The sequence below is a fragment of the Lingula anatina genome, chromosome 5, assembly GCF_051362555.1.
Source record: "Lingula anatina isolate TDL-2025a chromosome 5, LinAna3.0, whole genome shotgun sequence".
Classification (NCBI taxonomy): Eukaryota; Metazoa; Brachiopoda; class Lingulata; order Lingulida; family Lingulidae; genus Lingula; species Lingula anatina.
In genome coordinates, this window is record NC_141771.1 from 372,163 (window position 1) to 397,241 (window position 25,079).

The following is a 25,079-nucleotide window of genomic DNA, read 5'->3' on the forward strand; positions in this document are numbered from 1 at the left end:
AATCTACTCAGTGATGACCACAGGTTGTGAGGTTAGACTGTATCTCTACTGTGAAACTTGTTAACAGTGAGGTTCCATATTACATCTCTGATTGGTTTATTTATTAGTATGATGTTAACATGCAGATCTACTATTAAAGGTTACTTTCCACAGGAGATCTAACAAGGTCAATAAAACATGGTCATCCATAAATTGGTACTATTTACGATGGTCTCTGCCCTATCTATTTACTATTATCATACTATCTAAGGTGGTAGTAATAATATTAAAGTTTGGTTTTTGGTGCCGAGCACAGTGGGAAGATAATGGGAGATTAAATAAAGAACTTGCAGACCATTTTACAGAGAAATTTCTAATTTGGAAATGGTGTACAGAAATTTTGCTACAAAATGGCCTCATTATCTACATGTACGCTAAAATTAATATTTAAACTTGTACATATATCATCTAATTCGCATTAGTCTTGTTAGACTTGTTAATTGGTTATTGGTCCTTCTGGACCTGCTAATTTCTCACCAGGCATTTGAGTCCAGAATAAAGAATCTCTGAACATCCAGTCCATGTGATCTTGAAAGACAACAGTGCAAAAACACAATCACAACTAACACAATGTAAGTCATCAACTTCATCTCAACTAGCGCAATGGGTGGCAGTCACAGCAGGTGCTGGTTTAGTATTAATAATACAGTAACACAACATGATGAACAGGGTGGTGGATGCTGATGTTTTGTTGATGTAAAGTGAATTTGGAGTGATTTTGGTGTTTGGACAGACTTTAATACAAAACAAAAATAAATAAATAAAATAATTAAAAGGCAAAAGGGTGGAATGATCACTGTGAGCATTGCTGGTGCAGAGAAATGGTATAACTTATCGAGTTTTTTAAATCTACAAAAACAATCCTCTCTGCAACTTAGCTGACATTTTGCACATGCAGTACAGTACTAAATACCATAGCATCACTTCAGAACTATAGATGGAGCCAGTGTCTTGTCTCATGTCATGGTAGAATTGATTTCAGCTTGTAAAACTGCCTAAAGCTCAGCTCTACCTATTTCCTTGCTTTCCTTTTGTCATAACAAACTTAAACCCAGCCCAACATTGAAATACCTGCTTAGTTTTAACCAACAGATGATAAAAAACCTTTTTTCCCATTCAGCACTACCTTCAGAGACAGACTAGTATTAATTACTATGTAATCATCAGTTTATAAAATCATGTGAAACATCACCATGACTCTATTTCTCATCCTCTCTTTTGCATATTAGTGTCAATCAACATACAATTTGCATATGGTGTTCTACTGGGTTGATTTCTATTGTAATCACTAGATTTTCCACATGGAAATCTGTGTGTGTGTGAACACTGTGCAGAGAACCAACCTGTTAGTGTGGTGCCAGTGGTGCTGACAGTGCCAGTCTTGACAGGGTGGGCGTGGCCAGCACTGGGGTGGGTGGAGACTGGGCGGGGTATGAAGGAGGAATGAGGCTCTGAGGGTGTGGCCAGAGAGTGTGGGCGGGGCTTCAAACCTCTGACAGCCAATCGTGGAGAGACCAGGCCTATACTGACAGCATCATGGGGTTTGTCTTGATTTGATTGGAGTTCCCTGATCATGTGACTGTCCCCACTGGCAGACATGGACTCACTTCTCCTCAGTCCCTTCCCAGTCTTAGACTTTGTTATCATATCTTTCTTTTTCATGGCAGGGATTTTGGAGTTTTCAGCTTTACCCTTTTCGCCAGAAACAGATTCTAAATTGCTTTCTTCCTTCCCAGTTGTTCTAGCATTTTTTTCTTCATTATTCTTCAAAGCTTTCTCTTTTTCTTTTCTCTTTGGCTCTGGTGTTTTTGAAATGCTTTGAGAATCTTTTTTCGCTGTTTGTAATTGTTTGTTAACTTCAACAATAAAAGTTTTCTGTCCCACTTTTCTAGGGTCATATTGTCCAGAAACCCGGGCACCTGTCTCAGTCTTAGTCTTATTAGAATCACTGCCTTTTTGACTCTGTCCTACTTTCTTCTCCTTTGGCAGGTCTTTCTGCTTGGTGAAAACACCATTTTGTTCCCCACTCTTAGTGCTTTGTCTGCCCTTCCCCATGGTAATCAGTACTTTCTGCTGATTCATTTCACCAGGAGGGTTCCCCTTCAACCCCCTGCCTATCCCTTTCCCTGGGACTTTGTTCCCCTCTGGTCTCCCTTTTACTTTTGACACACTGCCCTTCTGTTGACTGTTTCTACCCTGAAGTGGCCCCTCCATGCCTGAGCCATGACTAGAACTGTTGGTGATAGACTTTGAGGTATGCCCAGAGACAGGCTCATATACTGGGATACGGGATGGAGAAAGTGGGATATCAGTCTGAAGTGGGAAACCAGACTGGGATTGTGGGGAACCAGTCTGAGATGTGAAACCAGTCTGATATACTGGGGAGGTTGGGGGTCTTTTGGTACCTGTTGAGCTACTATAGCTGGCAGGTGTCCTGGTATCCTGTTCTGAGACCAGGGTTCTGGCATTTAAAGCACGGCTGACAGAATTGTTCTTTGGGACAACAGTTGAGCTAGAAGTGGTGGTGGTAGAGGTGGGTAGTGGGCCACTTCCAGGGGTATTGGGGTGAGGGGTGCTGGCAGTGACAGTTTGAGGGATACTGGGCTGGGCAGAACTGGCAGAGGTGCTGGCATAGCGGGCTAGGAGTCCAGCAGTCTTAGTGTGCTGTGCAAGTGGAGAAGCATGCATTTCTTTGGGTGAATCTGAAAGTGCAAACAAAGCATGCAACATGCAAACATGCATTACGACTGCCTGTGAACACATGAACTTCTCACAGAGGATTGTTCAGACTATGGCTGAGATGGACCGAATTTTAGTCTTAGTCACGTCATCAGATGACAAGATCTGACAGGAATTTCAACACCTAAAGTCTCTCTGCTATTTGGTTTAGATCCTTTAATGATCTCTTTTAGTCAAAATGTTTGTCTGTAATGGTTCCAGTATGAGAGTGCCTAAAGAGGTCAGACAGTTCTAAAACACCCAGTCACCTGTGTCAATATAGTTTCATAGAGGTGGTTTCTGATCCCTCAGTCCTTTCAAGTCCGTGTGTTCACAGGGCAGCATCTATTACTATACAGACATTGATATCTCAAACAACTTGGAACAAATAATTTCATTAGAAAATGAAACATTTTAACAGAAGGAACACAGCCAAGCTTTGAGGCTGCAAAACTGTACAATTTCCATTTTTTTTTTTTTTTAAAGATAAGGTCACTAACAGGGTGTAAAAAGCAAAATTTTCAAAACAAAGGAATTTAGTAAACAGTTCCATTTTGTTTTTATCATAAATTTCAAGTAAACAACGTGCACGTTATTCTAGCACTTCACAGACAGTTATACAATTTCTCAAGTCAGTAACTTTATTTTATATTAACCAATCACCATACTACAAAACATCTGTTTCAGTTAATGCTGAAATTCATTGAAATGTTTTTCTTTTTTCATATTTTTGAAAGAAATGTCAAAGGTTTAAAAACACAGCACAACACAATCAGAGGTTAGTTCTAGGAAAATGCTGAACTGAAACCACATATTTTGTCAGTTTTACTGCAAAGAGAAAGCCAAAATAATAAAGATATCAAATTAATAATTCTCAAATTTCTAAAAAAAAAATTTTTTTGGGGGAAAAAAAAACCCCTAGAAAGTACAAGTTATGTTAACAGCAAAAAAAACCCAGACAAACACAAAAAGCACAGAGAAGATAGCACATAGAAGAATCAGAGAAAACATCTTCCACCCACACAGCTACATAACAAGGTGCAATACAAAATAACAACACTATAGCTGTGTTTGTGTAGCTTTGTCAAAGTTCATCCGAGCTTGGTCCTATCTAAAGTTTACATTAACGAAGAGTTTCCATATCTACATAATTTATTCTTTTCATTTCTTGTCCAATTTATTTTTTCATCATATGTAGGATAAAGCACTGACATATTTTTTTGATTTTATCCAAGCCTAAAACACAAGTGACAAATGAGGTTCAACTGCAGCAAAATCTTGCACTTAAAGTTCATAAAACTTCCATTCTAGCGCACTGCCACTGATCCATCTCAAGTCAAAGTAGACTAAATTTTAGGTCTAAAAGCTTAGAATAAAATTTCTGGTCTAAAATACTGAGCTTCCAACAGCAAGGTGCCCCTCACCACAAAGCAGCAGGCCAGCCGTGGGCCTCTGCCTCTATGTATGGTGTTGTATCTGGTAGCTGGAGATAACTGAGACCACAGAGGGAGAAAGGTTGGACACATTTCCTACAGGAGGCAGCCTCTGATAGCAGCATTCTACTAGTGGCAACCTGCATTCCTCACAGGTCAATACTTCCCAAGGTGGCGCCACGCGTTAGAGGAGTTCCATCCCAGGCCAAGACAAGCCATTTAGCTCCTGGAATGATTCATGTTGGCAAGCGGCATACCTGAGAGAGCAACAGATGTTCACACATTTCAAACTCAAACAGTCTGCTCTCTGTTCTGAGCCACGGCCAAGATCAGGAACATGTTGCCATATGGAGCTGATTTCATGACCCAGTGTATGGGACTCTGCCGTAATACAGAGAACATTTCTTCTCTTTCTCTTTGGCATTTTTCCCCAGTCTAGTATCCTTAAACCACTGACATGAAAACAAAACTGGACCCTTGTGAAATGGGCAAAATGTACACCAAGGGAAAATAAATACTACTGAGGGAGCCACTAGGCAGTCATGTGCCAAGATGGGCCATACACTTTTGTGAAGTAACAGATTGCATTCCTGGCAGGTCACCACTTGTTTGCAACTCTCCAACTCCACCAGCAATATAACCTGCTTTGCTTGTAGTACAGCATTGATAATAGGGTATATGTGAGATAATACACTGTCACCCGAGCGATATATGCCATAACACCTCGAGCATCATCCAGTGACAAACCACACACACACACACACACACACGCACATACACAGTGGTATATCAAGCATCAGCATATAATGTAGAAATTGGGTCTACATTATATGTGGTAATTTAGGCTCATTTGATTATATTATTCCTGTATTCTTGTAAGTTTAAAAAAACCTCCCTGAGGTGACTCTGACACAAAATGCATCTACCTGAAGGCAGGTAGGGATTTCAATACAAACAGGTGCTACTAGAGAGATGCTACAGTATAGGAAGCAGAGAGAACACCACACAAAGGTCTACATATATATATAATATATATATATAATGATAGTTTATATGGTAATAATATGAGCTGCTAGCCTAGTAGTATATCACTCCAAGCCACACTAACCATCATGCGGGGGGCGGGAACGCCAGGGCAAGCTGCGGGTACGCTGAAACTGACCTTGGAAGAAAATATGGAACAATTATTGTCATTGGTCATATATCGGGTGGTTATGGAACAATTATTGTCATTGGTCAGGAAATTATGTGGTTATGTAGTTTGTAAATTAATGTGTTACTGTTTTTAGTTTTTTTTCCTGTGTAAGGTTAAATGAAATATTGATCTCTGTGTAAATCTTGTGTGTTTTGTTGACAAACAAAAATATTTTGTTTCTTATTGAGTGTCAGCTGTTTGTGTTTTGAAGGTAAGATTCTACAAATTCCAACTAAATGGTTCAAAGAAAAGCTCATTTGGGCAAAAAATATCCACACTGGCACTGGTAGCAACACAATTATACAGTAAAAAATAAAACGATACATGAAGAAATCCACATTAAAAGCACCATGCTAGACTATTTGTCCCATTACATCAAGTTCTAAATAAATTGTTACTTGATAAACAAATATTTTCAACTATTCCTTAACCATGTTATGCAAATACAATTGGCCACACAAATAATACAAAGCTGAAATCTGTGACAACTAGATACTTGCTATTTACACTGAAGTTTAATTTCTAACCCTCATGAGTTGAGATTAAACTAGAATTACTTCTGTTAATAGACTGAATGACTTTTGTTTGTCTCATATATTTTATTCTTCACAGTACTCTATGATAAACATACATATATGATTTGTTTTTTTAGTATTATAAACAACAAAATATGAAAATATAAACAACCAAATTCTAAATGAGTATAGATGTCCATGCAATGTAACCCACACAAAAACAATTTTGAATGCAACTTACTTTTTATCTGTCCTGAATTGATGGCACTTAGGTAAGATGGCTGCCTGCGGCAGGCGTTATCACTTCGGTTCTTCTCGCTAAGTGAGGAATCCTCGCTGAAACTCGACCTGGTGCTGCTGGCCTCAGACGAAGACGGGAAGAATTCCCGCCATGATATATCACTGTCAGGTGACTGCTGGCGCACAGAAGGCGGCAGATCTGATTGGCTGTATTTGCGGTCTGGTACAGGGGGCGCTCTTCCTCCACTGGCACCAGGACTGGAGCCGCGCACATTCAAATAGCGACCATCCTGGCGAGACTGGAGAGCGTCCTGCTGAGCAAAGATATTGTCAGAGAAAAGCCGCGCCCGTGCTTCCTTTACAGATAGCTTCATGTGGGCATCGCGGGCTGATGACTTGGGGTAACTGGTGGTCTCTTGTTGGGCCTCTCCTGGAGGAAGCTCCACCTGGCTTTGTTCAGCTAATGTCTTATAACTAGGACTCAGTTGTGAATCCTTCTCTGCTAAGTGTGTAATATATTCCTTATATCCAATTGGCACATGACTACGAAAGTAAAAACTAGATCCACCAGTAGAGGGTGCTGTGTTGCTCCGCTCCACTGGCAGTGCGCTGGGTTTGTTGTGTGTGACAGCAGTAGAACTCCTAGGGGGCCCTGTAGTAGACACAGGCACCGTCCTGGTAGCAGCAGTAGAGGACACGGAGACAGTTTTGGGGGCGTAGGTTATCCCCACCTCTGGTCCCCAGGAAGCACTGGAGAAAGAAATTCCTATCTCAGCCCCGCGGGATGTCGGGGGAGCAGTTATCGTAATTCCAATACTCCTATGTGGCGGTTCTGTAGTTTGAGATGTAGGTGGCGCTCTGAGCACTGACGATGACTGTCCGAGTCTCTGTGTAGCGGTCACTTCTGCTGGTCGTCCAGATACAGGTATCCGGAGCCCCTGCGGCTGTCTGGGCTGAGGTTGTTGTACTGACGTTTTGTCAGGCATACTATATGTCTTACCAAGCTCCATATACTGCTTGGCTGCAGAAGCTGCAGTTGAGCTAGCTGCTGCGGGATAAGGTGGTTTCTCAGTCTCATGACTCCTGTAATGTTGTATACTTGACACAATTTTGCTAGCCGCTGCCTGTTTTAACATGTGACTAGTGCCGCCATCTGGTGTCTGGTCACGGTCAACAGATCTCAAAGGAATTTGACCCCCTGACATAGATGTCTGCGGCTGTACGGGGACTCCATGTTGTCTCACACTTACTTTAGAACCAGGTTTAGAGACAGGTTCCTGAGCAGCGTCCTCCTCAGCGTCTATGAACTCAATGCTATCCCCCTTGGTCAGCCGAGGCCTGGGTTTGCCACCAGAGCCTGAACTCTCTGTAGAATCTGACCTTTGACCTTCAAATTTGGCAGTGCGTGAAGAAACACTAGCAATACAACCTTTGTTGGCCATTCGTTCTATTTCTTTTTTATACACATACTCCTTGAAGTTTAGTTCCTTATCCTTAGTCTCCTTGTTAAGGTCTGTGCCAACATCCTCTTTTTGCTCAAAACTATTTCGCTCAAAGAACTGTGCTTTCTGTGACACAATTTTTGGACTTATCACAGCGAGGTCATCCCCTGAGTTAGTTTTAGAATCTCCCATGTCAAGGTCATCAGAATCATGAATACTATCAGAGCGTAACAGTTTCTGGAGCTCTGGAGCTTTAGTTACTTGAGAAAAGTCTGTGCTAGGTTCTCGCGGAGGGTTCACTTTTTCTTGTATCCTGGTGAGAGCTCGTCGCTGATATGGACGATTCCCACTTCGACTATGCTGACCTTTGACCTCCCTTTGGGAGCTAGAATCTGTAGAGTCAATGCTGGGCTTGTCTTGGGGAAATGACCCGCTTATTGAAGTGTCTCCACCTACAGTGCTGCCATGTGTTGCTTTGGGTAAGTCTGTACGCACAGTGGGTGCGTAGGTATGTCCAAACTCTGTCTGAGGTACAGAGAAGCCAGTATGGCCGCCAGGACCTCCAAGAACTGAGGTAGTGAAAGACTTTTTGTATCTACTTTGTACTCTATGTCCGCGAGGTTCAGGTGCATCGGACCCCACTGAACTTTCTCGCGTGGACACATTGTCTCTTTGATTTTGCACACTGGACAGTTGTTCAACCTGCGGAGATCTCGCACGATAGCCACCAGGGCGAGAACGTGAAAGATTTTCATTGGATAAACTAACATTTTCCTGCTGCATTAAATTGTCCTGTGACCTACGTGCTCCCCCGCTGTCACTGGAGCGACTGGAGCGCCCCAAACTCTCCATGCTGCCCCCATGTCGTGTCAAGCTTGATCCAGGCACCAAGAGCACCTGGGGACTTGTACGCAGAGGCGCAGTAATGCCGCCATTGTACATTCTTCTCTCCATTTCAAAAGAGTCACTTTGATTGCCACCAGATGGAGACACAGTAGGATACTTAGATCCTGGTGGTGAGTATGTACTAAAGTCAGAGCGAGGTTCGCGTCCAAGACTAAAGCCTGAACTAGAGCTACTTAGACTTGTTGTTGAGTTCCTACTTTCCCCTGAGAATGAAGTATTGGCAGTTCCAATTGGCTGAGGTGGTTTATGTTTACTATATGTCACAGACACGCCAACAGAAGTATCAGACACTCTGCCTGGTTGCTGTGGCAACGAACCTCGACTTTGCAAGGTCACTGCTGACTTCTGTCTTTGCTGATGTTGTAATGAACTGTTACTGTCAGTATACTGTCTTTGTTGTTGTTGCTGCTGCAGTGTGCTGTCACTGTATTGTCTATGTTGCTGTAAGGAGGCAGTGTTGTCTCCGTATATGCGGTAAGGATGTAAAGAGCTGCTAGTCTCGCTGTATGGTTTCTCTGCCCTCACCTCCCCGCGCTGGTGACTGCCACCAAATACTGAACTTGTCTCTTGTCGTTCACTGCCGGGCACATAGTGCTGCTGTTGTTGTAACTGTTGCTGTTTATTGCTGCTGATTACTGCCTGCTGCTTGCTGCTGCCATGTTGTGGAGGCGGGGCGTAGTCATGGAGACGGGAGGGAGGGGGAGGGGAAGGGATTTGACTGGCGTTGCCATGGAAAGTTTCTTGACCCTGGTTATAGGCAGATGTCTGGTAGGCCTGGAACAAAGAAAACATGGGGATATTACATATTTGAATACCTTATAATACATAAATATGAATATGTATGCATTTATACATAATTATATACATATATAAACACACATATACACAGATAAAAACGTATTATAAACAAAGACATAAATCATCACATGAAATTAGCACAGTTATGTGTAAGACATTGTACAATGTGCTCAGATCCAACAGATGACAATAAAATACAAAATATGATCTGCAAAGATAAAAGGTGCCCCAAGACCACCCAAGGTTACATATACAGGAGTTAGTAAAGAACCCTGCTTGATGTAAGCACCTTGAGAAACAAAACCAGCTACAGCCAGTCAACCTGCCTTCACCTTGCCAACAGTTATCTGGAACACTTCTGGAAACTGAACTCAGCAACTACAGGAGATGAATAACAGACTGCACTTTTCCCTACAATATAGAAGGCCTGAACAACCAGCGAACATGTCCAGTCCGAACCCATGTGTTATGTTCTATAGACAACCTCTGTGACTGGTTCTGTTAACACAGGTAAACCTCAGGTATCTTCACTACCTGGCTCCTCCTGCCAATACAGGTAAACCCTGTACCATATCACAATTCTGGGACATATGGATAAGATCCTGGTTATTTAACTGTTTCTACATCTTCTGTACAGTCCTCTATTCGATCAAATCTTTGATTATACTTTCACTCTGTGGTACACAAAGATAACTTTTGACCAACAAAATCATCTATGACCTACCTGCTAACCTCATCTTTCATTAAAACAATGAGATAGCTGAAAATAAGATCCTCCTTTCTTGAGCCTGAGCAAATCCAATATTGCATCTGGCAAACATGTCTGTGCCAGAGTTTACATGGTGTTTTACCTTTCTCCTGCTTCTACATGGAGAACTCAGCAGACTGCTCTGTAGCAGAAGAGTTCTACCTGAGAGTCTTCTAAAGCAGATACATACCTTTTACAAAAGATTTACAGTCTTCTGTCAACAGAGATATAAAACTACACAGTATAATTTCCCAGAAATTAATGTTCCAGCATACCTTATCAGATCCCTTCTGCCTTCTTCTGCAGCTCTCAGAGAACACACTCACCTCTACCTTTACAGCTCTCTCCGCCCACACCTTTTACCTGTACCTACACCTTTTACCTGTACACTCACACCACACAGGTAACACACATGCTGCACTTAGGATGAAATTGTTCTTAAGATGCCACGAACAGGTAAACTAAATATTCATCTCAGCTCATTGAGCATTCAGCTAAAAGGTTTTTCTGTGGTTCCTACTGACCTCTCCCTCTGTTTCCTCAACTCTAAATCCTTCCACCTCCTTCTCCTTATATCTCTCCCTCCCTCCCTCCCTCTGTGATTCCAATTGACCCCTCCCTCCCTCTCCCCCTCCCTACATCTCTCTGTTTGTTCCTCTGTCCCTTTCCCTCTCATTCTCCCTTCTCTTTCTCTCTCACCCTCCTCCTACCATCTCTCTCTCCATTTCTCTCACTCTCTTGCTGATCAACTGCATCATCAAAACAAAGATATATCCAATACAACATAATCAAAAGTGACTGCACTATAATCCTCACCACCCTATACACACCACTATGTCATATATAGCATCACAGCAAGAAGGCACAGTAATAGTGGATGTGTGTCAGCATCACCAACTTAGCTGTGATCTTCCTTCCATTCATCCTTCTACACTCTGTCCATCTTCTGAGTCCCAATGATATCAATATATACACACCGCCATAGGCAGGTAGCTATAACTAACCCCTAGTGCTAACTAGACTCCTTGGCAGGGGAAGGGAGTTATATAAAATAACATAGATCAATCAGACTACCTGACACAGGTATGTAATCTATCTCCCTGTGAATACCTGACCAGATCTTGCTCATGAAGAGGCTACTCTCACTGCCTCAGGTGTGCCAGCTGCTGGGTGGTTAACAAGGTAAATAACAGATAGGGGCAAACAGAGCAGCTGCTGATTAACATGGCCCTCTAATATTATGGCCCACTGTGTGTATTTAATAAATATGGATACTGTACTGGATACCCAGGGTAACAGTCTGAAGTGACCAGTGTTATATAGTAGTAGGCAGTATAATATGTATGTAGCTGGTATTCAAAGTTTTCACACGGTTGTCACATATACCACATTTATTCCAATCATAGCTTTGTAATTCTCAGGCTACATTAACAACAAAGTTGATCCGTGGACTAACAGATAATATGGCTGCCCCACTGTAAAGTCTGTGACACAATTTTGTAACATACACTGAATACATTCCCCATGGGAATTATGTGGTAAGTTTTTAAGTGGGTCGGCCATATTTGATCCACTGATCTGTTAGACCGCATTCACATCGAATTTTGTAACATACACTGAATACATTCCCCATGGGAATTATGTGGTAAGTTTTTAAGTGGGTCGGCCATATTTGATCCACTGATCTGTTAGACCGCATTCACATCGAGTTGAGCCATGGATCTACAAAGTCACGAACTTAATATGGCGGACGTACATGAAAGGAAAACCGCCTAATCTTTTAATAGTCTCTCCGCCTCTCACACCCCTCCCCACGTGTCATCCCTTCAGGGGGTACAGTCATTAAATTTCGGCTCCATTGGGGCGACACATGGGGAGGCGTGTGAGAGGCGGAGAGACTATTAAAAGATTAAGCGGTTTTCTTTTCATGTACATTCGCCATATTTAGTTCATGACTTTGTAGATCCATGGCTCAATGGATGTGAATGCGGTCATTGTCTGCTGATTAACTTTGGTGTGAATGTAGCCTCAGTTATATCTATCATGACCAGATCTGTAATAACCCCTTCTTCATTCTTTTTTAACACCCAACTTTAAGAAGCAGAAATGTTTCTTAGTTGTTGTGTATGCTGTAACCTTTAACAGAAGTCAACAACCAGGCTTCAACTCACAGGTAAATGTACAGGTAAATGTCACACCACCTACAGCACTGATGTACACTTTATCATGTTATGCTGTAGACTGAAGACTTTACTGAGACTTCTTTACTGATATCCTAACTGTTCATATCCCTCTGTACACACACACACACATGCACACACACACACACACACACACACACATGCACGCGCACACACACAGTACGCACACACACAGTACACACACATACACACACAATGTACACACACAAACACACACACACACACATACACATACACATAGTACACACACACACACACACTACACACACACATACACACACATGTACACACACAGACACACATAGACCCTCATATGCATGCATGTGTATATGTATGTGTATGTGTGTGCATGTGTGTGTGTGTACATAAGTGTTAGGCACAGCTGACTGACTACCACATGTAATCCCACAAACACACTCATGTAATACACTTGCAAACATGTGAGCACATGTCCACACACATGTACAGATACCTCATGCTGTGTACCATCTGTACACTACACTCTAGGAACCACTACGCTCTTTGAAAACCCTCTATCTAACAAAACAAATTGTTCTTTATACTGAAAATAAATTTGTTAACCAGTAGATACCTTCTGTGTATATATCATATGATATATAGAGTTCTTTAAAAAATCCCACTATATATTAACTGTACCAAAACAACAAGCAAGCAATTTCCACTATCTTTAATGTATATACCAGAGTACTGGCAACATGGCTGACCCTCGGTAAAATGGGGCATCCTCTCAATACTTTATAACTGGCAGCAGACCAGATATCTTCCCTGCTATATCACTGCACAATGTGGCTTCCTCTCAATACTCTGTACCAATGCCGCAGCACCAAGATGTCTGACTCAGATAGTCTGATGTTTATAGCAGTTTTTTTTATTATCATTATGATAAGAAATACTATATTTAAACATTCCTTTTGGATTACCTCTTTCAGGTCTTGTTCACAACCAAAGTTGATCTGTGGACTAACAGATCTTCAGATCAAATATGGCCGACCTACTTGTAAGCTTACCATGCAGTAGTAGGAAATCTACACACACACACACACATTATTGGGGGTTTAGCTTTCAAGTGGGTTGGCCATATTAATCCAAAAATCTAAGTCTGTGGAAAACTTGTTCTGAAAGCACCCTCAGGCTTCAAATCTGGCAAGACTCGTGTTCAGAGGCAATATATAACTTACTAGTTAAGTGAATCTACTATTAGTAATATGTTAACTTCAGAAGATTTCAAGTTATATTTTATCAAAAGTAGGTACTAGTAACAAAACCTACCATCTAGCTCTGTGATTCATCTGATGATGTGAAGTGAAGAGTAAATTTACTGTGAATATCTGACCTAGTGTGATTCACTTGTTTTATCTGTGGCACATGTTTCAAATTAGCTATCATACTTTCACAATATTTTATCATATTTTTTATGCTGATATGATGATAAAAAACTGGTCAGTCATATAACATGCCTCCTGGTTCCCATGTTACATATCAGACACCTACTTAATAATATAATAATATCTTCACAGTTCTAATTGCAGTACTGTTCGTCTCTGTGGTTCCCATGTTGTATATCTATCTGTAACCTGCTTATTAGTATCTTCATAGCTCTAATTTTAATACTATTCTGTCTTTCATAAAGACACACACATACTAGTACACTCATACACACACACACATATACATACTCACACAGATAGTCGCGTATAGACACACACACACTCACAGCACCCAGATTAACAGGAGCAGTCTATTTGTTTGAAGCCTTCAAATACTTCATGCTTCAATACCAAATACAGATGGCCATCTGCACGCACACAAACACATACAAGCATGCACACTCTTTTACTCCAATATACCTGCTGAAATGGATATTTGCAAAATCACATCTGCAGTATTTCTCCCTAAGTTTTCTGACTACGAATATCCCACAAGGATGTTCTGAAGCCACACAAACATCTGATATACATTATTATTTGGAACCAGTTCAACACAGCACACATACACCAGTGTATAGTCAGTTAACACAGGGAACCTCTTCCCTTGATCTGGTGCCTTGTATGTACAGAACTTCTACAACACAATTATATACACTACAGTTGGTAAGGCTCCATTCACATAGATAACATCCATTTATTTAGATCGACCCAACTCTGTCAGCCATATTTGATCCATGGATCTGTTGGTCCACTGTTCTGAATCCACTCTAAGTCTTTAGTGGATCATATCAGTAACACACTGTATAACCTTCATCATCACAGCAGTTCTACAGAGCAGATATATCCTGCTGGGTACTCACCTCACATACAACACTGGTCATTATATATAGTACACACAGTGGCTATATGTTATAAATACAGCTACTGTATACAGAGTTCATACAGTTCTTATATCCAGTATGTGCAGTAGTTATATAGTGTACATACTTACTGTCAATACAGCAGTTCCACAGGCAGTGAAAATCTAGCACACACATATATAAGATAACTGAGGCAAGTCTGCAATATATCAGTTATCAGTAGACACTCCAGTGAACAGCCAGCCAGTTCTATATTATAAAAGAAACAACAGGAAAGTCAACAACTCTATGACCTTCTCCAAACCACCTTGCCAATATTATCCCCAACCCAAAGCAGCATCTTTACCTGTTATCCTTAGCCCAGAGCTGGCCCCACAGTCAAACCAGGAAAAACTTACAGTTAGTTTACAATTTCTCCCGCAGATGGTGTTACACCAAGACAAGCTGAGTGAACCCCCAAAACATTCCAGAACAACCTGTAGCGACATTGTGTACTTGATGTTATCCCTGCTGTTATCTAGTGGACATCAATGCTGAAATGATCTGTTATCATGGAATATCTCAGCTAATTCAACTTGTCCACAGATAAACAGCTGACAACAACCTTCCTTCAGCAGGTTCTATGTGGACATAGTTAGCAAATAAAATATGTATAACTGTAAGGAAACCCAGTACAAGCAGTAATGGAAAACACAAATGACCATAAGAAATCACCATAAAAATGAATCAAAGCTGCTGTAGTAAAAAAAAAACATTTCAAGATCACTTATGGCCTTGAAACCTAGATATCTATAACCTCCCCTACCCCCATTACCAGTACAATATCAGAATACTCTACAATAAACAATATAGCAGTACAGACTTAAGCAGTTTTCTCCAAGTCCAATGTATAAAATATAGAGCTGCTCCTCTGCAATTGTTCTAAAAGGTCAGCAATGCTGTGTACATTGGAGTTTGTATTTGACAGATAACTTATTATAGCACTAACTTCTAATACTGCACTGGGCAATACTACTCCATCTTGCTATGTTAGGATACTACAGCACTGAGCAATACTGCTCCATCTTGCTATGTTAGGATACTACAGCACTGAGCAATACTGCTCCATCCTGCCATGTTAGGATACTACAGCACTGAGCAATACTGCTTCATCTTGCTATGTTACCATACTACAGCACTGAGCAATACTGCTTCATCTTGCTATGTTAGGATACTACAGCACTGAGCAATACTGCTTCATCTTGCTATGTTAGGATACTACAGCACTGAGCAATACTGCTCCATCTTGCTATGTTAGGATACTACAGCACTGAGCAATACTGCTTCATCTTGCTATGTTACCATACTACAGCACTGAACAATACTGCTTCATCTTGCTATGTTACCATACTACAGCACTGAGCAATACTGCTTCATCTTGCTATGTTAGGATACTACAGCACTGAGCAATACTGCTCCATCTTGCTGTGTTACCATACTACAGCACTGAGCAATACTGCTCCATCTTGCTATGTTACCATACTACAGCACTGAGCAATACTGCTCCATCTTGCTATGTTACCATACTACAGCACTGAGCAATACTGCTCCATCTTGCTATGTTACCATACTACAGCACTGAGCAATACTGCTCCATCTTGCTATGTTACCATACTACAGCACTGAGCAATACTGCTCCATCTTGCTGATTTTAAAAAGCAAAGCAAGTCTGCAATATATCAGTTATCAGTAGACACTCCAGTGAACAGCCAGCCAGTTCTATATTATAAAAGAAACAACAGGAAAGTCAACAACTCTATGACCTTCTCCAAACCACCTTGCCAATATTATCCCCAACCCATGCACATGCTGCTCCATCTTGCTATGTTAGGATACTACAGCACTGAGCAATACTGCTCCATCTTGCTATGTTAGGATACTTCAGCACTGAGCAACTCTGCTCCATCTTGCCATGTTAGGATAGTACAGCACTGAGCAATACTGCTCCATCTTGCTATGTTAGGATACTACAGCACTGAGCAATACTGCTCCATCCCGCTGTGTCAGGATGCTAGAGCACTGAGCAATAGTGAGAAAGATTTTAAAAAGCAAAACTTAAGGATTTGTGGATTATTTTTCAAATTGCCAGTTTTACACCAATAAGCAGGATTTGCATCACTTGAGCTTTTTCTGTAAAAAGTCTGCTTGGACAACTAATTGCTCCTAGAAAATACTTTGTCTATTGCCTTACATACAGACACCTGTTGACTGTGCTATTTCTTGCTGCTTACAGTTGAAAAGAGAAAAAAAACCTATTATCTGCAAACTGATAGAAGCAAAAAGAGGAAACATAAAGTAGAGTATGAAACAAAAGAATGAGCTTATTTTAAAATAACTTTTAGTCCCATCTTAATATCAGACAGATAATCTGCCTGTATAATGTCTTCCCTTGCACCAGCTTGTCTTGAGCTGCTCCCTGGCACAGCTCCATCTATCTTGAGACTCTCCCCATCCCTGCTCGGCCTGTCTTGCCATATTTAGTCAGTGTGTATATCAGTTCTCAGGTTCACAGGTGTATGATTACTGAACCCCCACTTCCAGGGACCATCTCAAAACCTCCTCATGGGGAGCATCTCAGCACTAAGCAGAAAATTAACACCAGGTGGAACAAATCAAGACAGGCCAGTGTCCTTAAGTACCATGATATCTCTAAGGGAAAAATTATCTACTAAGGTAAAATAGAAAATGTGACAATTAAATAATTCCATATAATAGTAAAAAGACACAGTACAGAACAAATAGCATAAGACGAAACACAACGAAAGCAGAAGCAGGAATACTTAGAAACTAAGAATAAACAAAGACATTATTACCTATCAGTATGCACCTATATCTCACCAACAGACCACTGGCTAATGTCAAAAACACTGTATAAAAATATCCTGTACAGCATATACCACATTCTACTCAGTAAGAACCAATAACCATTCACATAAATTGTGCACAAATAGTGGCTATAGATGAAGAAGACCTAAATCACCATCACAGCAGGTTTTATAGCCTCTCTAGTGCTTAGATCCTATTCCCATACCTAGCTCAATCTAGCGGGATCGGGATATCTCCGAGAGGATTCTTGCTAAATTGTTTTCTGCTTACATGGGTTACCTGTCTAGCATGTCCAATGAAGCTGTTAAGCGATAGTTAATTACCCTCTAGCAGCTTCGGCAGGCGTGATAGACATCTAAGCCACTTAAGTTAATTGCAATTAAGTGAGAATCCCCTTGGAGATAGTTCGGTCCAAAGTTAGTACGATAGGGTCTGAGAATGGTATCTTTGTGAATACCATGGCTGTACAACTATACATAAATCTCATCCATGTGAATATCATGACCTGAGGCCCTCTAACATACCCTTGGTCTAAATCTGTAGACAGGAGGTAGTTATAATACATCAGTTCTATCTCCTATCCAACCTGCTGTACTTGCCTTACCTAACAGTATGTGATAAATCAGGTCACAAGTGGAGACTGGTCCATGTGCTCAATACTATATCTTCCTTTATGAAGTCAAACACAAGCAACTACTGATGGATTCATGGCAAAGGTGAACAGAAAAAGACGAATTTATAGCTCCATGTCCTTAGAAGATTGATATCACCTTGACTGGTCTTTCCATAGGCTTCATCCTGGACCTCTGCCATATCTCTGATATATATACACATACACACACAGTCTATGCTGGCTCTACAATGGCTGCAGCTTTGATGGAACTCTAATTTGGCTACATAAATATGGTACATATAAATTAGCTGAAAACACATGTACGTGAGGAGCCGGTATAAAGCAATATATTAGAATTACTAGCAATGAGAACTTCTCCCCACATGTGCTTCATGTGCTGTACACAAGAGCATGAAAGAAGGCAGACATACAGGTTATGGCACTTGACAATGAGGCTATGTATGTGAATGTAACACAACAAGTGGATGTGAGGATATACACATACACACCCACAGAACACCCACAGAACATCCTACTTCACAACTAACCAGAAAGCTGTCTCTCAGTAATTAACACACACAGAACACACACACACTCACACACACACACACAGACAGAACACACACACTCACACACACAGTACAAACACACACGCACACAGAACAAACACACACACACACACACACACACACACACATACGCTTACCCCTACCACTCCCCTGGAAGCTGTCCTAACACAGTGACCTCAGCAGTTAACACACAGCAGATACCAACTGAGGGAAATTGTTGTGGATAACCAGGATAAACAAGTACAGTGCCAACCAGAAGATTTCAAACATTACAAACCACGTTTTACAGTGCTGACCAAAATATTTCAAACATTACAAACCACATTTTACAGTGCTGACCAAAAAATTTCAAATACTACAAACCACATTTTACAGTGATGACCAAAATATTTCAAACATTACAAGCCATGTTTTACAGTGCTGACCAAATACTCCCAACAACATGCTGTAGGCCCTGTTTAGAAAAGGGGTAAAAAACTGCCATATCCATTTAATTTATGTGAACACTCACTAATAAATTCTTGATATCCTTTGAGAAATCCAGCCTGTATTTTTATAACCTGATGAATTTCTGACTTGACTGCCAGTAGTTTATACGAGTTCACAGGTACACACATTTTCACATGCTTTTTATCATTGTCATCTATCAAAGTATATTCTAATCACTTGTACACAACAATAAGACATATACACAAAGCCACGTCTACGTTTGTAATCCTTAATTGGAAAACGGAATGGAAAGAAAGGACAGGAATTTGTTCTGCTTCAGTATTGAACTTCACCTCACTTGAAGCAGAAATTGGTGCTGTTAACTGGAGTACAAGATATAACACCAAGTCCAATGAATCAGTACTGCATTAACAGCAAAAATAATATCAAGAAATATAGGGCACAAACATTATACAACTCGTTATAAACATAAATTTTATGTAATGAACATAAAAAGATGAGACAAAAACCTTGAACAAACTCACAGAGAACATTATAATGCATACACTATAAATATCAAGAGAGAGTTTAAGAAAGTGACATGAACAGGTCAACGTTAGTCCTGAGGAGTAAAACAACGAAATCATCTCATATTTTACTATAAAGACCAATTCCCACATAAGCTGAGGACAGAATATTTTCATTTAACTGTCAACATAAGATGGAGGAGAGCAGTTGCAATGTGCCAAGGTTCACTGGTTAAACTAAACATCATTTACCAGACATTTAGAACATTTCACCAAACTGCTGTGGATCAGTGGCCTTATACAGAATAGACGATCCGAGTATCAACTGGTCCATGGATCAAATATGGCCGACCCTACATGGAAGAAAGACTACTTAATCCTGTAATGGTCTCTCCGCCTCTCACTCGCTGTCCCATGTGTTGTCCCTGCAGGGTCACAGTAAGTTAATTTCAACTCCATTCCACCAGATGAGTGGGGAGGCGTCTGAGAGGCGAAGAGACCATTACAGGATTAAGTAGTCTTCCTTTCAAGTAGGGTCCGCCATATTTGACCATTAGACCAGTTGATACTCAGACCTTCTATTCTAAATGGCCCCAATGTCTCAGTTGCTCTTCTCAAACTGATTCACACCACACCTTTCAGGTAAGAAGTGTGCAATAATATAATCCAGCTTGAAAAAGTGCTTAACATTGTATCCACTTACAGCCCCAGCCCTTAATACAACAGCTACTGCGATTTATTTCCAATAAACTTTAATTCTTGAAAATGCAGTACTTTAGACAAGAAAGCAAAAGCATATATTCTAAATGCCAAATAAAATACCCATTACTCAAGCATTGTTATAACCAGTTTACCACAACTTCAAAGCAAACCAATGAACCTTGCTCCAGACCCTGCCAGAAATTTACCAATCCAATAAATATATTGACAGCAAACACTACAGACCAAAGCAACAGTTACCTTTCCTTTTCTTTTCTTCCACTCACACGTCTTAAAATAAAACAAAGTCTACGTAGACAGAATTACATATACTTTTCATTGCAATATATTTATATTTAAACAAAGACAATGGATATTTGGACTGTTCAGACACAAACAATTTAAGACCGACTGAAAATCCAACATATATTACTATATTTCTATTTTGATTTTCCATGGCTTCAAGTGTCAGAAGCAAGATGGTTCTCTGTGAAATATAGGAGGCCACTGACTGGAGTCAGATCAAATTTCGGTCTAAACTAGCCCTGTCTGAACAGTACCATAATAAAAACTTCATTTCCATGAGTAGTGTCTGGAAATGCTGTTTTTTACCTCTCCATTACACACAGAATTACTGCACATAAAATCAAACAGGTTAGAAACAGACAAACAATGTAATATATAAAGAATGGATGGGAGTCCAGAAATCCACACTTAGATATAGTGCAAAATGTAAAAATAACAAAAGCGCTCCTTTATGTTATTCAGAAATAACAACTAATTTTTTTTTATTTTATATGGAATGCAGAAGATCAAGAATGAACAAACAGGATGTAGACTCTACAAACAGACTGATATGTGTAGTGAAAAATTGTTCAAAATTATATGTTGCTGGATTTGTTTTCAAATTTTATCTATAAAATTAAATTAAAAACATTTATTTATTTATTTATTTATTTATTTATTTATTTATTTATTTATTTATTAAATTAAATTTATTTTTCATTTATAATATTAATATTTCTACTACTGCATACAATATCTCTCAGATTCTTCTTAAGTGAACAAAAATCAAACGTAAAACAAAAATTTCTCCTACCACATTTTAGAAGCAAATATTTTACCTTTACAAGAGAAAATTCTTTAAATCAGTGTCTTAATTGAACACATGGGAAAAACTTGTAAACCACCATTATATCAATGAGGTCTGTGAAAAAGACATTTTTATGATACCCAGTCTCATCTTAGAACAGTGCTGTACTTACTGCTTTTGCTGTATTTACAATTATTATTCAATGTCATATTGCAGATGTATATTTCTTGTTGATGATGTATTTGTTGTTATTGTTGTTGTTGTGGTGACTGATACCGATTAACTGCTGTTGCTATGGTTACCTACCATCTGTAGTATGTCATCATCTTTGGGGACTACCAGTAACTGCAAGGTGGAGTCACTGAAAGAACAAGAAAGAAATAGTAAGACATTTGTTTTATACACTGTCACACCTAACACGTCACACCTAACACATGTCACACCTAATACATCTACCACACTGTCACAACTAACACATCTACCACACTGTCACCATAACACATCTACCACACTGTCACACCTAACACATCTACCACACTGTCACAACTAACACATCTACCACACTGTCACCATAACACATCTACCACACTGTCACCATAACACATCTACCACACTGTCACAACTAACACATCTACCACACTGTCGCAACTAACACATCTACCACACTGTCACAACTAACACACTGTCATATATGAAACTAAACTTAACACAGTTTCATCAAACACTATCACACCTACCACAGTGTCACATCTAACAGTGTCACATCTAACACAATCCAATTATATTAGCCTTACATTCACCCTCATACAATTACAAGATAAGTGAAAGAATTCTGTGTTTGTGTCAACTTCACTTAATGAAGCAGTCTGTTTTCTGCAGTGTTTATCATGCAATATGACCATGTAATAGGATCTTGCCTTTGATAAGAAGAGCCTGTGACCTTCACCTCTCAACAATGACCTTCACCTTCCCCAATGGGTTGTTTACATGTTTCATACTAAAACCCTGTATGGTAGTAGTAAGTACAAGTAGCCTGTGGGTTCAAATCAGTGTACCACGGAAATTTGTTAGATGTTTGCCACAGCTCCAGTGTACATTACATCATACAGCAAGCGGGAAAGTAGAAATGATTTCAGAGATTTTGTTGGCAGTACACCATACACAGTGCTGGCTAATGTAGATTGAATATCACAGAATACTGAAGTAACTGACACACACTTCAGTTTTATGAACTTTTGGTCTTCAAAATTTAATTCAATTAAAAAGTTGACTGCACCGATTTATACTTTAAATCTGAGTATTGAGTATTTGAGAGAATACAGGTAGTCCATTTGGCCAATTTCTATCATCCACATAAACCAACATTTTCCATCAAACTATAGATACAATAACAGACCACTAGTATTGGCTTCATTTTCATTATGGACATTAGAACATATCCTTCAGTCTCTCTCTCTCTCTCTCTCTCTCTCTCTCTCTCTCTCTCTCTCTCTCTCATTACCTTGATACCTAAATTCTACACAATCCATACCCGGCTCCTATTAAACTATTGTAATACCATTTGTAATATCAAGCTGGAAGAGAAGTTCTCCCAGTATAGTGGGCTGTAGACAATATCTGCCAGCAGGAATTGACATCTGCTACAAACATGTGCAGAAATCAACAGCAGATGACTTGCCTCTGGAACACTTTGTTTTCACTTCCAGAGTGTTTTGATGTTTGGATATGGCTGGATGGCGTAGGTCTGAGGTCATGTGTTAACTGGTATATAGCTTACGATAAAGACTGGTATTTGATGTTACCATATTTCCCCAAAAATATTTTGCCCCATAAAAACTCCATAAAGCAAGTCCATTGTTAGTTTCATCAATTTAGGTACCTACCCATCAGTCATCTTGAAGTCAGTAAATTGCTAGAATTGTAATATATGGCTCTCACACTGCAGCAGCCTTTAAGTGTTCTTATTTTCATCTAAATATACACCTATATCTGTATTGGTGATACTGTCTATTTCTGCCATCAACTCCTGAATTATAAGTATACCCAGACAGTACAGACACCATACCCACTGTGCTGAAGATAGTACAGAGTACACACCCACTGTGCTAAAGATCCCAGTAGAGAATCTGCTCCTCAGATAATAAAAATACCAGACAACTTTTAAATCTGAGTCATATTTCTGACACAAACCTCCACAAAGCCACTGCCCTCATACATGTACATCACCCTGGTCAGACTTCATATTTATATCAGATAGGAAACCCACGGTAGCATCAGACACAGAAATAAATATAATTTCCTCACTTGATTACACAGTTTTAATAGTTTCTGTTACAAACTTGGTGTCAGTCTTTACTGACAAATTTTAGTCCCCCCCCCCCCCCCCACTCCCAGATCACTGCAAGACAATGACTAGGTGGGTTTCCAGTGGTTAGATATCCTTGTAACATTTCTGATATGTGTCCAAAGTTAAGCAATGCCAAGTACAGTAGAAAAACACCTTAGTATGACACATTGCGGTGATTTATTTTTAGTTATCCACAGACAAGTACCTGTCACTTAATTACACTGTTATACAGAGCATTTAACAGAAACTGCCTCACTGTAAATCACCTTCCTCAGTCAATGAGGATAAAGAGGTCAGAATTTATTGGCTCTCCTCAATATTTCTGGGAACAAAAAAAAACAGTTTTCCTCCTTATCAAACAGACATGACGTCATCATTACCGTATTGCTGTACATATACATATCACAACCAACGTAATAGAACAGAAAGCATTCACCAGTAGTTTGACTGCCACCATTTTGCCCTTACGATTTTTCTTGCTGACATACCATGATATTTTAAAATCCGACTTTTACACCCTTTAATGACACCAAAGATGACATTAAAGGGTGTAAAAATCGGATTGAAACAAACACCAAATTTAGCCTTTAATTCCTCACAAATGTACTGAAAACAATCCACTATTGAACAAATGCTGTGACTTTCTCAATTCTGATGAATTTCCAGGAATTACAAGACTTCCCAGTGTTCCATTTTCCATGTATGTACTTTAATAGTCAATCTGTACCATCTCACTCCCTATGTCTTGTGTACTACACACACACACACACACACACATACACACATACACACACACACACACACACACACACACACATTTACTCTGTGTATTATATGTAAGCTGTAGGAAGCTCCAAACCAACTGTCTTAGGGAGTGGTGCCCTCAGCATAGACAGTAAGGACACATTTAGATTTCCACAGCCTGTAAGCTAGGTCGGTCCAACCATGTAGGGGATTCTGGCTACGGTAAAATAAGTGAAATCAGCTTAACAGCACACGATAGTTAATAACCCCCTAGCTGCTCCAGGAGGTGTGTCAGACAATATAGCTGATTCCACTGATTGCAGAGTTGGATCCACCCAGCTTGTAAAATATGTGAATGTAAATATGGTCATAGACTGTACATATTTACATTTATATTACATATCTACAAACAGATATCTTAGACTACAATACCTCCGTATAGCTTACCACTTACCTAAACAATAGACATTTTTAAAACACAAGGAATTAATCCAACACAAGTGCAATGATCTCCAGTCTTAGTATTTCTCAGCTAGCTGTCTATCCAGCCAAAGTAGACATATATATCATATATTAGACTACTACATATTTCCAGCCACAGTAGACATGTACATGATACAGTAGAGTGCTATATACTCCTAGCCACAATA

The 25,079-nt window shown here is 39.9% G+C and overlaps 1 protein-coding gene across 13 annotated transcripts in view; it reads right to left on the reverse strand.

The window, feature by feature from the left end:
- The window catches only part of LOC106159807 (rho GTPase-activating protein 21), a 95,262-nt gene that overhangs the window by 26,794 nt on the left and 43,389 nt on the right, over nucleotides 1-25,079 (reverse strand). For 5 of the 13 annotated variants that reach the window (XM_087013398.1, XM_087013395.1, XM_087013393.1 and 2 more), the window contains 6 exons: nucleotides 21,645-21,699; nucleotides 20,507-20,536; nucleotides 6,142-9,262; nucleotides 5,299-5,352; nucleotides 1,383-2,741; nucleotides 517-567 (listed from right to left, as the gene is read on the reverse strand). In XM_087013398.1, coding sequence (XP_086869524.1) covers nucleotides 517-567; nucleotides 1,383-2,741; nucleotides 5,299-5,352; nucleotides 6,142-9,262; nucleotides 20,507-20,536; nucleotides 21,645-21,699 — 4,670 coding nt within the window. Of the gene's footprint in view, nucleotides 1-516; nucleotides 568-1,382; nucleotides 2,742-5,298; nucleotides 5,353-6,141; nucleotides 9,263-20,506; nucleotides 20,537-21,644; nucleotides 21,700-24,883; nucleotides 24,971-25,079 lie in introns of those variants that run through there. The other 8 variants (XM_087013405.1, XM_087013404.1, XM_087013399.1 and 5 more) reach the window with 7 other exon arrangements.